The 13,809-nt window shown below is 49.6% G+C and overlaps 2 protein-coding genes across 2 annotated transcripts in view; one reads left to right on the forward strand and one right to left on the reverse strand.

Annotated features, from left to right (window-relative positions):
• Positions 1 to 13,809, reverse strand: part of coro7 (coronin 7) — a 177,214-nt gene that overhangs the window by 70,185 nt on the left and 93,220 nt on the right. The gene's annotated exons all lie outside the window — the stretch shown is intronic.
• LOC140203234 (vasorin-like) overlaps positions 9,209 to 13,809 on the forward strand; it is a 51,500-nt gene continuing 46,899 nt past the window's right edge. Inside the window, exon 1 of the mRNA XM_072269223.1 lies at positions 9,209 to 9,325. Coding sequence (XP_072125324.1) covers positions 9,294 to 9,325 — 32 coding nt within the window. The 5' untranslated portion in view covers positions 9,209 to 9,293. The remainder of the gene's footprint in view (positions 9,326 to 13,809) is intronic.

Here is a 13,809-nt window from a genome sequence, read left to right on the forward strand (position 1 = left end):
GTTGTGGGCACGCTGTGTTAGTATGTTGTGGGCACGCTGTGTTAGTAAGTTGTGGGCACGCTGTGTTAGTATGTTGTGGGCACGCTGTGTTAGTAAGCTGTGGGCACGCTGTGTTAGTACGTTGTGGGCACGCTGTGTTAGTAAGCTGTGGGCACGCTGTGTTAGTAAGCTGTGGGCACGCTGTGGTAGTAAGTTGTGGGCACGCTGTGTTAGTACGTTGTGGGCACGCTGTGTTAGTAAGCTGTGGGCACGCTGTGTTAGTAAGCTGTGGGCACGCTGTGTTAGTACGTTGTGGGCACGCTGTGTTAGTAAGCTGTGGGCACGCTGTGTTAGTAAGCTGTGGGCACGCTGTGTTAGTACGTTGTGGGCATGCTGTGTTAGTACATCGTGGGCACGCTGTGTTAGTAAGCTGTGGGCACACTGTGTTAGTAAGTTGTGGGCACGCTGTGTTAGTATGCTGTGGGCACGCTGTGTTAGTAAGTTGTGGGCACGCTGTGGTAGTAAGCTGTGGGCACGCTGTGTTAGTAAGTTGTGGGCACGCTGTGTTAGTAAGCTGTGGGCATGCTGTGTTAGTATGTTGTGGGCATGCTGTGTTAGTATGTTGTGGGCACGCTGTGTTAGTAAGCTGTGGGCACGCTGTGTTAGTAAGCTGTGGGCACGCTGTGTTAGTAAGTTGTGGGCACGCTGTGTTAGTAAGTTGTGGGCACGCTGTGTTAGTAAGTTGTGGGCACGCTGTGTTAGTATGTTGTGGGCACGCTGTGTTAGTAAGCTGTGGGTACGCTGTGTTAGTAAGTTGTGGGCACGCTGTGTTAGTAAGCTGTGGGCACGCTGTGTTAGTAAGCTGTGGGCACGCTGTGTTAGTAAGTTGTGGGCACGCTGTGTTAGTATGTTGTGGGCACGCTGTGTTAGTAAGCTGTGGGCACGCTGTGTTAGTACGTTGTGGGCACGCTGTGTTAGTATGTTGTGGGCACGCTGTGTTAGTAAGCTGTGGGCACGCTGTGTTAGTACGTTGTGGGCACGCTGTGTTAGTAAGCTGTGGGCACGCTGTGTTAGTAAGCTGTAGGCACGCTGTGTTAGTACGTTGTGGGCATGCTGTGTTAGTACATTGTGGGCACGCTGTGTTAGTAAGTTGTGGGCACGCTGTGTTAGTAAGCTGTGGGCACGCTGTGTTAGTAAGCTGTGGGTACGCTGTGTTAGTAAGCTGTGGGTACGCTGTGTTAGTAAGTTGTGGGCACGCTGTGTTAGTAAGCTGTGGGCACGCTGTGTTAGTAAGCTGTGGGCACGCTGTGTTAGTAAGTTGTGGGCACGCTGTGTTAGTATGTTGTGGGCACGCTGTGTTAGTAAGCTGTGGGCACGCTGTGTTAGTACGTTGTGGGCACGCTGTGTTAGTACGTTGTGGGCACGCTGTGTTAGTAAGCTGTGGGCACGCTGTGTTAGTACGTTGTGGGCACGCTGTGTTAGTAAGCTGTGGGCACGCTGTGTTAGTAAGCTGTAGGCACGCTGTGTTAGTACGTTGTGGGCATGCTGTGTTAGTACATTGTGGGCACGCTGTGTTAGTAAGTTGTGGGCACGCTGTGTTAGTAAGCTGTGGGCACGCTGTGTTAGTAAGCTGTGGGTACGCTGTGTTAGTAAGCTGTGGGTACGCTGTGTTAGTAAGTTGTGGGCACGCTGTGTTAGTAAGTTGTGGGCACGCTGTGTTAGTACGTTGTGGGCACGCTGTGTTAGTAAGCTGTGGGCACGCTGTGTTAGTAAGCTGTGGGCACGCTGTGTTAGTACGTTGTGGGCACGCTGTGTTAGTAAGCTGTGGGCACGCTGTGTTAGTAAGCTGTGGGCACGCTGTGTTAGTACGTTGTGGGCATGCTGTGTTAGTACGTTGTGGGCACGCTGTGTTAGTAAGCTGTGGGCACGCTGTGTTAGTACATTGTGGGCACGCTGTGTTAGTAAGTTGTGGGCACACTGTGGTAGTAAGCTGTGGGCACGCTGTGTTAATATGTTGTGGGCACGCTGTGTTAGTATGTTGCGGGCACGCTGCGTTAGTACGTTGTGGGCACGCTGTGTTAGTAAGCTGTGGGCACGCTGTGTTAGTAAGCTGTGGGTATGCTGTGTTAGTACGTTGTGGGCACGCTGTGTTAGTAAGCTGTGGGCACGCTGTGTTAGTAAGCTGTGGGCATGCTGTGTTAGTATGTTGTGGGCACGCTGTGTTAGTAAGTTGTGGGCACGCTGTGTTAGTATGTTGTGGGCACGCTGTGTTAGTAAGCTGTGGGCACGCTGTGTTAGTATGTTGTGGGCACGCTGTGTTAGTAGGTTGTGGGCACGCTGTGTTAGTACGTTGTGGGCACGCTGTGTTAGTACGTTGTGGGCACGCTGTGTTAGTAAGCTGTGGGCACGCTGTGTTAGTAAGCTGTGGGCACGCTGTGTTAGTAAGCTGTGGGCACGCTGTGTTAGTACGTTGTGGGCACGCTGTGTTAGTAAGTTGTGGGCACGCTGTGTTAGTACATTGTGGGCACGCTGTGTTAGTAAGTTGTGGGCACGCTGTGTTAGTACATTGTGGGCACGCTGTGTTAGTAAGCTGTGGGCACGCTGTGTTAGTAAGCTGTGGGCACGCTGTGTTAGTACGTTGTGGGCACGCTGTGTTAGTAAGCTGTGGGCACGCTGTGTTAGTAAGCTGTGGGCACGCTGTGTTAGTACATTGTGGGTACGCTGTGTTAGTAAGTTGTGGGCACGCTGTGTTAGTAAGTTGTGGGTACGCTGTGTTAGTAAGCTGTGGGTACGCTGTGTTAGTAAGCTGTGGGCACGCAGTGTTAGTAAGTTGTGGGTACGCTGCGTTAGTAAGTTGTGGGCACGCTGTGTTAGTACATTGTGGGCACGCTGTGTTAGTAAGCTGTGGGCACACTGTGTTAGTACGTTGTGGGCACGCTGTGTTAGTAAGCTGTGGGCACGCTGTGTTAGTAAACTGTGGGCATGCTGTGTTAGTAAGCTGTGGGCACGCTGTGTTAGTATGTTGTGGGCATGCTGTGTTAGTATGTTGTGGGCACGCTGTGTTAGTAAGTTGTGGGCACGCTGTGTTAGTATGTTGTGGGCACGCTGTGTTAGTAAGCTGTGGGCACGCTGTGTTAGTACGTTGTGGGCACGCTGTGTTAGTAAGCTGTGGGCACGCTGTGTTAGTAAGCTGTGGGCACGCTGTGTTAGTAAGTTGTGGGCACGCTGTGTTAGTAAGTTGTGGGCACGCTGTGTTAGTAAGTTGTGGGCACGCTGTGTTAGTATGTTGTGGGCACGCTGTGTTAGTAAGCTGTGGGTACGCTGTGTTAGTAAGTTGTGGGCACGCTGTGTTAGTAAGCTGTGGGCACGCTGTGTTAGTAAGCTGTGGGCACGCTGTGTTAGTAAGTTGTGGGCACGCTGTGTTAGTATGTTGTGGGCACGCTGTGTTAGTAAGCTGTGGGCACGCTGTGTTAGTACGTTGTGGGCACGCTGTGTTAGTATGTTGTGGGCACGCTGTGTTAGTAAGCTGTGGGCACGCTGTGTTAGTACGTTGTGGGCACGCTGTGTTAGTAAGCTGTGGGCACGCTGTGTTAGTAAGCTGTAGGCACGCTGTGTTAGTACGTTGTGGGCATGCTGTGTTAGTACATTGTGGGCACGCTGTGTTAGTAAGTTGTGGGCACGCTGTGTTAGTAAGCTGTGGGCACGCTGTGTTAGTAAGCTGTGGGTACGCTGTGTTAGTAAGCTGTGGGTACGCTGTGTTAGTAAGTTGTGGGCACGCTGTGTTAGTAAGCTGTGGGCACGCTGTGTTAGTAAGCTGTGGGCACGCTGTGTTAGTAAGTTGTGGGCACGCTGTGTTAGTATGTTGTGGGCACGCTGTGTTAGTAAGCTGTGGGCACGCTGTGTTAGTACGTTGTGGGCACGCTGTGTTAGTACGTTGTGGGCACGCTGTGTTAGTAAGCTGTGGGCACGCTGTGTTAGTACGTTGTGGGCACGCTGTGTTAGTAAGCTGTGGGCACGCTGTGTTAGTAAGCTGTAGGCACGCTGTGTTAGTACGTTGTGGGCATGCTGTGTTAGTACATTGTGGGCACGCTGTGTTAGTAAGTTGTGGGCACGCTGTGTTAGTAAGCTGTGGGCACGCTGTGTTAGTAAGCTGTGGGTACGCTGTGTTAGTAAGCTGTGGGTACGCTGTGTTAGTAAGTTGTGGGCACGCTGTGTTAGTAAGTTGTGGGCACGCTGTGTTAGTACGTTGTGGGCACGCTGTGTTAGTAAGCTGTGGGCACGCTGTGTTAGTAAGCTGTGGGCACGCTGTGTTAGTACGTTGTGGGCACGCTGTGTTAGTAAGCTGTGGGCACGCTGTGTTAGTAAGCTGTGGGCACGCTGTGTTAGTACGTTGTGGGCATGCTGTGTTAGTACGTTGTGGGCACGCTGTGTTAGTAAGCTGTGGGCACGCTGTGTTAGTACATTGTGGGCACGCTGTGTTAGTAAGTTGTGGGCACACTGTGGTAGTAAGCTGTGGGCACGCTGTGTTAATATGTTGTGGGCACGCTGTGTTAGTATGTTGCGGGCACGCTGCGTTAGTACGTTGTGGGCACGCTGTGTTAGTAAGCTGTGGGCACGCTGTGTTAGTAAGCTGTGGGTATGCTGTGTTAGTACGTTGTGGGCACGCTGTGTTAGTAAGCTGTGGGCACGCTGTGTTAGTAAGCTGTGGGCATGCTGTGTTAGTATGTTGTGGGCACGCTGTGTTAGTAAGTTGTGGGCACGCTGTGTTAGTATGTTGTGGGCACGCTGTGTTAGTAAGCTGTGGGCACGCTGTGTTAGTATGTTGTGGGCACGCTGTGTTAGTAGGTTGTGGGCACGCTGTGTTAGTACGTTGTGGGCACGCTGTGTTAGTACGTTGTGGGCACGCTGTGTTAGTAAGCTGTGGGCACGCTGTGTTAGTAAGCTGTGGGCACGCTGTGTTAGTAAGCTGTGGGCACGCTGTGTTAGTACGTTGTGGGCACGCTGTGTTAGTAAGTTGTGGGCACGCTGTGTTAGTACATTGTGGGCACGCTGTGTTAGTAAGTTGTGGGCACGCTGTGTTAGTACATTGTGGGCACGCTGTGTTAGTAAGCTGTGGGCACGCTGTGTTAGTAAGCTGTGGGCACGCTGTGTTAGTACGTTGTGGGCACGCTGTGTTAGTAAGCTGTGGGCACGCTGTGTTAGTAAGCTGTGGGCACGCTGTGTTAGTACATTGTGGGTACGCTGTGTTAGTAAGTTGTGGGCACGCTGTGTTAGTAAGTTGTGGGTACGCTGTGTTAGTAAGCTGTGGGTACGCTGTGTTAGTAAGCTGTGGGCACGCAGTGTTAGTAAGTTGTGGGTACGCTGCGTTAGTAAGTTGTGGGCACGCTGTGTTAGTACATTGTGGGCACGCTGTGTTAGTAAGCTGTGGGCACACTGTGTTAGTACGTTGTGGGCACGCTGTGTTAGTAAGCTGTGGGCACGCTGTGTTAGTAAACTGTGGGCATGCTGTGTTAGTAAGCTGTGGGCACGCTGTGTTAGTATGTTGTGGGCATGCTGTGTTAGTATGTTGTGGGCACGCTGTGTTAGTAAGTTGTGGGCACGCTGTGTTAGTATGTTGTGGGCACGCTGTGTTAGTAAGCTGTGGGCACGCTGTGTTAGTACGTTGTGGGCACGCTGTGTTAGTAAGCTGTGGGCACGCTGTGTTAGTAAGCTGTGGGCACGCTGTGTTAGTAAGTTGTGGGCACGCTGTGTTAGTAAGTTGTGGGTACGCTGTGTTAGTAAGCTGTGGGCACGCAGTGTTAGTAAGTTGTGGGCACGCTGTGTTAGTATGTTGTGGGCACGCTGTGTTAGTATGTTGTGGGCACGCTGTGTTAGTACGTTGTGGGCACGCTGTGTTAGTATGTTGTGGGCACGCTGTGTTAGTAAGCTGTGGGCACGCTGTGTTAGTACGTTGTGGGCACGCTGTGTTAGTATGTTGTGGGCACGCTGTGTTAGTAAGCTGTGGGCACGCTGTGTTAGTAAGCTGTGGGCACACTGTGTTAGTAAGCTGTGGGCACACTGTGTTAGTAAGCTGTGGGCACGCTGTGTTAGTATGTTGTGGGCACGCTGTGTTAGTAAGCTGTGGGCACGCTGTGTTAGTAAGCTGTGGGCACGCTGTGTTAGTAAGTTGTGGGCACACTGTGTTAGTAAGCTGTGGGCACGCTGTGTTAGTAAGCTGTGGGCACGCTGTGTTAGTAAGCTGTGGGCACGCTGTGTTAGTAAGTTGTGGGCACACTGTGTTAGTAAACTGTGGGCACGCTGTGTTAGTAAGCTGTGGGCACGCTGTGTTAGTAAGCTGTGGGCACGCTGCGTTAGTAAGTTGTGGGCATGCTGTGTTAGTAAGTTGTGGGCATGCTGTGTTGGTGTTGGAAGCGTGGTGACACTTGCAGACTGCCCCCAGCACATCCTCAGATTGTGTTGGTTGTTGATGCAAACCACATTTCACTGTAAGTTTTGTTGCACATATGACAAATAAAGCAAATCTTTCTGAACTTTCTGCAGTAAGTGGTGGGGAGGGACTGGCAGATTTCCCACAATATCGTGTGTTATTCCCATTAACAGCACAACACTCAGTTAATTCACATGATTTCAGTCGTGCCGCAGCAGATCAAACTCTCCAGTGAACCCAGCAAGCTCCAAGGCAGCATGGGAAACAGGTCGGTGATCAGATTCAAGGGAGCGTGGTAGATCGGGTGAGGTTAATGGAGGCGTGGGAAACACCATACTGAGCCAGCCAAGTTTCTGAGTAATTAGATAGTACAGTAGTGGAGTTTCACTGCTGTAATCATTAGTATGGAGGGGGGGTGTGCCCCAATCAGGATATAATAATACCCCACAGAATGCACTGCAGTTATAAACTGATCACAGCCAACACACGCAGGGGGTCAAACCTGGCAGCTTTTAGCGGGAAGCAAGAATTCAACTCATCCTCTTTCCTTGGGGGGGGTTGCCGATTATAAACACGTCTCCTGTTACATCACTGAGCATTGCTGAGTGTGGTTCCCACAGTCAAACGCCACGGTGTATTACGAATGCAGTGCAGGCAATGGGCAAACTCACCCATTACGCAGTGACTCTCTCTGCCAGCAGGGGGGAGGCTTGGTCTGGCCATGAATGTGGGCTACAGAGAACAGTGGGGGGAGGGAGCTGGGGCATGTACACAGAATGCAATAGCATGAGGAGAGGCCATTCAATACATCAGTTCAATTCCAGCTCTCTGACAGAGTAGGGGGTGTGTGCAGCTCAGGGGGTTACATAGGAAAGGAGGCTTCGGAGAGGGTGTAGAAGTGGTCTCCCAGGATGCTGCCTGGATTAGAGGGCATGATGTTGAATAAACTTGGGCTGTTTTCTCTGGGGCAGGGAGGCTGATGGGAGACCCGACAGGATCTTATAAAGTGAGAGGCACAAGGTAGACAGTTAGAGATCGTTCCCCAGGGCAGAAACGTCAAATATTAGAGGGTGTATATCTAAGGTGAGGGGGGAAAGTTTAAATGTGCAGGACAGGTTTTTTTTAAACAGAGTGATGGGTGCCTGGAATGTGCTGCAAGAGGAAAGCAGTATCCATCCTCAGGGACCCCCAGCACCCAGGCCACGCTCTCTTCTTGCTGCTGTCATCAGGAAGAAGATGAGCCTCAGGTCCCACACCAGCAGGTTCAGCAACAGTTATTACCCCTCAAATCATCTGGCTCACGGACCACAGGGGATAACTGCACGTGCCCCATCACGGAAATGTTCCCACAACCAATGGACTCACTCTTCATCTCATGTTCTCAATATTTATTAGTTATTTATTTATTATGATTATTGTTATTTCTTTTTCTGTCTCTTTCTTCTTGTATTTGCACAATTTCTTGTCTTTTGCACGCTGGCTGTCCGCCCAGTTGGTGCAGTATTTCATTGATTCTATTATGGTTATCAGATTTATTGAGTAAACCCGCAAGAAAACAAATCTCAGGGTTGTATATGGTGGCATAGTTTAGTTTGATAATGAATTTACTTTGAACTTTGAAGGGGAGGTGGTAGAGGGAGATACATTAGCAATATTTAAGAGATACTTTAACAGGCACGTGAACAGAAAGGGAATAGAGGAAAATAGAACACGGACAGCATGGTAGCATAGCGGCTAGTTAACACCCAAAAACTCCTCACTATCCAACTATCCACTGCCTTACAACCTCAGCAATCAGGGCTCAACCCCTGCCTCTGTCTGTAAGGAGATTGTACGTTCTCCCCGTGACCAAGTGTGCTCCGGTTTCCCCCCGCAGTCCAAGGACAGACTGGTTCGGGTTAGTAAGTTGCTATATTGGTGCTGGAAACGTAGCAATGGTCATGGGCTGCCCCCAGCACATCCTCAGGTTCTGTTAGTCATTGATACGAACAACGCGTTTCACTGAATGTTTTAATGTATACGTGACAAATAAAGCCAATCCTTGATCATTAATGTGCAGGATAGTTTAGAGTGAAATCATGGTTAGCACGGGTATTATGGGCTAAAGGGCCTTTTCCTGTGCGTGTATCTATGTTCAGTAGATACACGGGGTTCAGTGAGAGAGGCTGTAACTTTAAAAAGTGTGGGGAGAAGGGACCATGAACCGTCAGGAATTTGTCCCGATGATCTTATCTGCCCTGGGCCAGTCTTTCAAGCTGTAGCCCTTCCTCTCGCAGGAATGAGGTCTTTGGAGCCTCTGTTGGCATTTCTGTAACACTTGGTTTTTACAGGATGGGGTTGGTAGCCCCATGTCCAACCCTCCTACTTTCACAGACGGGCTTGGGACCATCCATGGCACAGTTTTGTCCCAGGATCCCGGTCCTAATTCTCTCGTGTGGGGACCCCTCACCCCTCACCCCTCACCCCTCACGCTCCGAGTCACTGGACATTCTCACTCCCCACACCCCTCCCTTCCTCTCCCTACATACAGCAACAGTTCCCACACAACTTATTTACATAGCGGGCCTGCACCTTCCCACACAAGGTCCTGGCAGTGTCCCAGCCAGAGGATAAACTCAAACAAATGCTCTGCTCTGCTCTGCTCCGTACACTACACTCACACTCACACACTCGGTCTGGGGAAGGCAGGGGGGGGGGTCTCAGTGCTGGCTCAGGGCTCTGGGAAGTGAAACCTCTGCTGAGTTTAACATAAACACAGCACCAACGTCAGCGTCTTACAGTAAAGCACTTTGTGTGGGAGCGTGGTGATCTGAAAGCAGCAAGAGGGGCCCTGATCTGGAGAAAGGCCTCTGCTGCAGGAAAGGACTGCAGTCTCGAAGAGGCAAGGATGTTGCCAGGACATGAGGACCTCAGTTACAGGTACAGGTGGAACAGCTTAGGTCGTAATTCCTTAGAGTGCAGCAGAACGAGCGGATATTTGATTACAAAATTATGAGGGGTACTAATAGGGTGAATGCAAACAGGCTTTTTCCACTGACATTGGGTGAGACTAGACTAGAGGTCATGGGTTAAGGGTGAAAGGTGAAACGTTTAGGAGAGGCGTGACGCAGAACTTCTTCACTCAGAAGGTGGTGAGAGTGGGGAACGAGCTGCCAACGGAAGTGGGTTTGATTCCAACAATTAAGAGAAGTTTGGTTAGGTACATGGATGGGAGATGGGAGAGGTATGGAGAGCTATAGTCCAGGCGTGTGTCGATAGGACAATGCAATTAATAGTTTGGCACGGACTAGATGGGCCGAAGGGACTGTTTCTGTGTGTAGTGCTCAATGACTCTATGGGGTGGATCGTGGAGAGTCCGGCTGGACACCACATCCTGACCCTACACTTCACTTCACAAGTCTGAAGCATAAGGCAGCAGGAGTCTCACAACAGAGGACAGACAAAACAGGAGGGAGGGTGTTCAGAACAGAAGAGGGTTATCACTGAGGAGGAAAAAGTGACTACAAGACATAGGAGCAGATTAGGCCATTCGGCCCATTGGCCGATTTATTATCCCTCTCAAGCCCATTTCTCCCCCTTCTCACTGTAACCTTTGACGCCCTGACTAACTAAGAACCTATCAACACCCGTTTAAGATATATGCAATGTCTTGGCCTCCACAGCTACCTGAGGCAATGAATTCTAAGATTCACCACCCTCTGGCTGAACAAATTCCTCCTCACCTCCATTCTAAAGGGACATCCTTTTGCTGTAGGGTGATGGACTGTAACAGTGAGAAAAGGGCATGCCCTGGGGGCTGGAGGTCCTTAATAATGGACGCTGCCTTTCTGAGACACCAGTCCCTGAAGATGTCCTGGGTACTTTGTAGGCTAGTACCCAAGATGGAGACTACTAAATTTACAATCCTCTGCAGTTTTTTTTCGGTCCTGTGCAGTAGCCCCTCCATACCAGACAGTGATGCAGCCTGCTAGAATTCTCTCATTGGTACATCTATAGAAGTTTTTTAGTGTATTTGTTGTCATGCCAAATCTCTTCAAACTCCTAATGAAGTATAGTCACTGCCTTGCCTTCCTCAGAGACCTTGACACCCAGGAACTTGAAAATGCTCACTGTCTCCACTTCTGATCCCTTTATGAGGATTGGTATGTGTTTCTTCATCTTACCCTTCCCGAAGTCCACAATCAGTTTTTTCCTCTTACTGACGTTGAGTGCCAGGTTGTTGCTGCAACACCACTCCACTAGTTGGCATATCTCACTCCTGTATACCCTCTCGTCACCACCTGAGATTCTACCAACAATGGTTATACCATCAGCAAATTTATAAATGGTATTTGAGCTGTGTCTTGCCACACAGTCATGGGTATAGAGAGAGTAGAGCAGTGGGCTAAGCACACACCCCTGAACACAACCAGTGTTGGTCGTCAGCGAGGAGGATATGTTATCACCAGTCTGCACAGATCGTGGTCTTCCGGTTAGGAAGTCAAGGATCCAATTACAGAGGGAGGTACAGAGGCCCAGGTTCTGCAACTTCTCAATCAGGGTTATGAGAATGATGGTATTAAATGCTGAGCTATAGTCGATGAACAGCATCCTGACACAGGTGCTTGTGTTGTCCAGGTGATCTAAAGCTGTGTGAAGAGCCATTGAAATTGCATCTGCTGTTGATCTATTGTGGCGATAGCAAATTACAACGGGTCCAGGTCCTTGCTGAGGCAGGAGTTCAGTCTAGTCATGACCAACCTCTCAAAGCATTTCATCACTGTAGATGTGAGTGCTACCAGGCGATAGTCATTAAGGCAGCTGACATTATTCTTCTTAGGCACTGGTATAATTGTTGCCCTTTTGAAGCAAGTGGGAACTTCCACCTGTAGCAGTGAGAGGTTGAAAATGTCCTTGAATACTCCCGCCATTTGGTTGGCACAGGTTTTCAGAGCCTTACCGGGTACTCCATCAGGACTTTCTGCCTTGCCAGGATTCACCCTATTTACAGACAGCCTAACATCTGCTTCTGAGACAGAGATCACAGAGTCACCGGGTGCAACAGGAATTTTCACAGCTGTAGTTATATTCTCCCTTTCAAAGCGGCATAGAAGGCGTTGAGTTCATCTGGTAGTGAAGCATCGCTGCCGTTCATGCTATTGGGTTTCGCTTTGTAGGAAGTGATGTCTTGCAAACCCTGCCAGAATTGCCGTGCATCTGATGTCGCCTCCAACCTCGTTTGAAATCATCTCTTCGCCCTTGAAATAGCCCTCCGCAAATCATACCTGGTTTTCTGGTACAAGCCTGGGTTACCAGACTTAAATGCCACAGATCTAGCATTCAGCAGAACGACCCACCTCTTGGTTCATCCATGGCTTTTGGTTTGGGAATGTACAGTAAATCTTTGTAGGCACAGACTCATCCACACAGGTTTTAATGAAGTCGGTAACAACTGCAGCATACTCATCCAGGTTCGAAGATGAATCCCTGAATACAGTCTAGTCCACCGATTCAAAGCAGTCCTGTAAGTGCTCCTGTGCTTCCCTTGACAACAAGAGTTGACACTCAACACGAACTGTCCAGTCTTTGAAAGTGAGTCTGTAGTTCATAGATTCAGTTCAGAGTTGAGGTGAGTGAAGTTATCCACCCCTGTTCAGGAGCTTCATGGTTGAAGGGTAATAATTGTTCCTGAACCTGGTGGTGTGGGACCTAAGGCTCCTGTACCTTTTGCCCGATGGTAGCATTGAGGATGGAGCATGGCCTGGATGGTGGAGTTCTCGATGATGGCTGCTTCTTTCTTCTGGCAGCACTCCTTGTAGCTATGCTCACTGTGGCGAGGGCTTTGCCTGTGATGAACTGCGGCCGGTGGACAGGATAGAGAGTGAGTGCTGGGGAGGAGCAGCCCCTTACACGTTCACTGATGAACTTCTGCCATTGCTTGATGTGGCTTGCACAGAAACATAGTCTGTGTCCACACACACTCCACCGCTACCATATTACAGTACTACAGTGACCAGAACAGTATACAAAACTCAATGTGTGGTCTAACCAATGTTTTGTACAGCTGCAATACAAATCCCAACTCTTGTACTCAGTACTTTGACTGACGAAGACAACAGTCTGGTAGACGTGTGAAGGAGAGGTCTGTATGTTCCAAAGGACCTCAGTCTGCTCAGGAAATCACCACCCTATCCACTTTCTGGAAGATACGGACTCGCAACCCGAAGTCTCTCTGTTCACCAGTGCGGCTAAGGTTCACTCTGTACATTCTACCAGGATTTAACTTCCCAAACTGCATTAGCCTACCTCTTCCAGCTACCGCACCCCCCACCCACCCACCTTCTCCCTCACCTGGTCTCACCTATCACCTGCCCCACCTGCTTATGCTGGCTTTTACTGCTTTGCAGTTCTGACGAAGGGTCTCGGTCCAGTATGGCGACTGTTTACTCTGTTCCACAGATGCTGCCTGACCTGCTGAGATCCTCCCGTATTTTGTGTGAGTTGCTTTAGATTTCCAACATCTGCAGAATTGCTGGTGCATACCTCACCCCTATCTGGATGAAAATTCATCTGCCACTGTCCAGGTGATCTGTGTATCTCTGAATCCTTGAACAACCTCTTATATGTTTGATGACAACATTTCAGAGAAGTCTGGCAAAGTACACGGATGGGAAGGTATGGACGGCTACAGTGCAGGTGCCAAATGATGGGTCTAGGCAGAGTTAACAGTTCAGCATTGACTAGATGGGCTGAAAGGCCCATTTCTGTGTTCTGTGACTAGCTGGAGTTTAATTCCAACATCCTCTGTAAGAAAGTTTGTATATTCCTTCCCGTGTGTGCATGGGTTTCCTCAGGTGTTCTGGTTTCCTCCCAGAGTTTAAAGATGTACCGGTTAGTAGGTTAATTAGTCATTGTAAATTGTCCTGTGTTTAAGCTGGGGTTAGTTTGGTGGGTTGCTGGCAGCACAGCTCAAAGTGCTGGAAGGGCCTGTTCATGCTGTATCTCTAAATAAATATATAAAATCTATATATTCATGAGGCAAAGGTCCTGCAGTTGGACAGAAAATGACTCAGGGCAGGGTCATCAGGGATATTCTTGCAGTATTACTGAACAGCAAATAAAAATAAGGTGGGGCAAGCAGAGCGGCCTTTGTTGGAGAGTTCACTGTTGGAGTGGGGATTTGAGGCTTTAGCTCCTTGAAGCTGCAGCAAGCAGAGGCTTGAGTGAGAGAAGGAGAAAAAGCTGTAGGTATATTTTTTTCTCCAGTTTATTTATTGTTTCTTTCTTTATGATTGCACAGTTAGAACAGTAGGGGTGCCAGCCAGGATAGTTGAATGCTCCTCTTGCACAATGTGGGACAGCAGAGAAACCTCCAGTGTCCCTGACGATTTCACCCGCAAGAAGTGCATCCAGCTGCAGCTTCT

This window comes from Mobula birostris, chromosome 9, assembly GCF_030028105.1.
Source record: "Mobula birostris isolate sMobBir1 chromosome 9, sMobBir1.hap1, whole genome shotgun sequence".
Lineage (NCBI taxonomy): Eukaryota > Metazoa > Chordata > Chondrichthyes > Myliobatiformes > Myliobatidae > Mobula > Mobula birostris.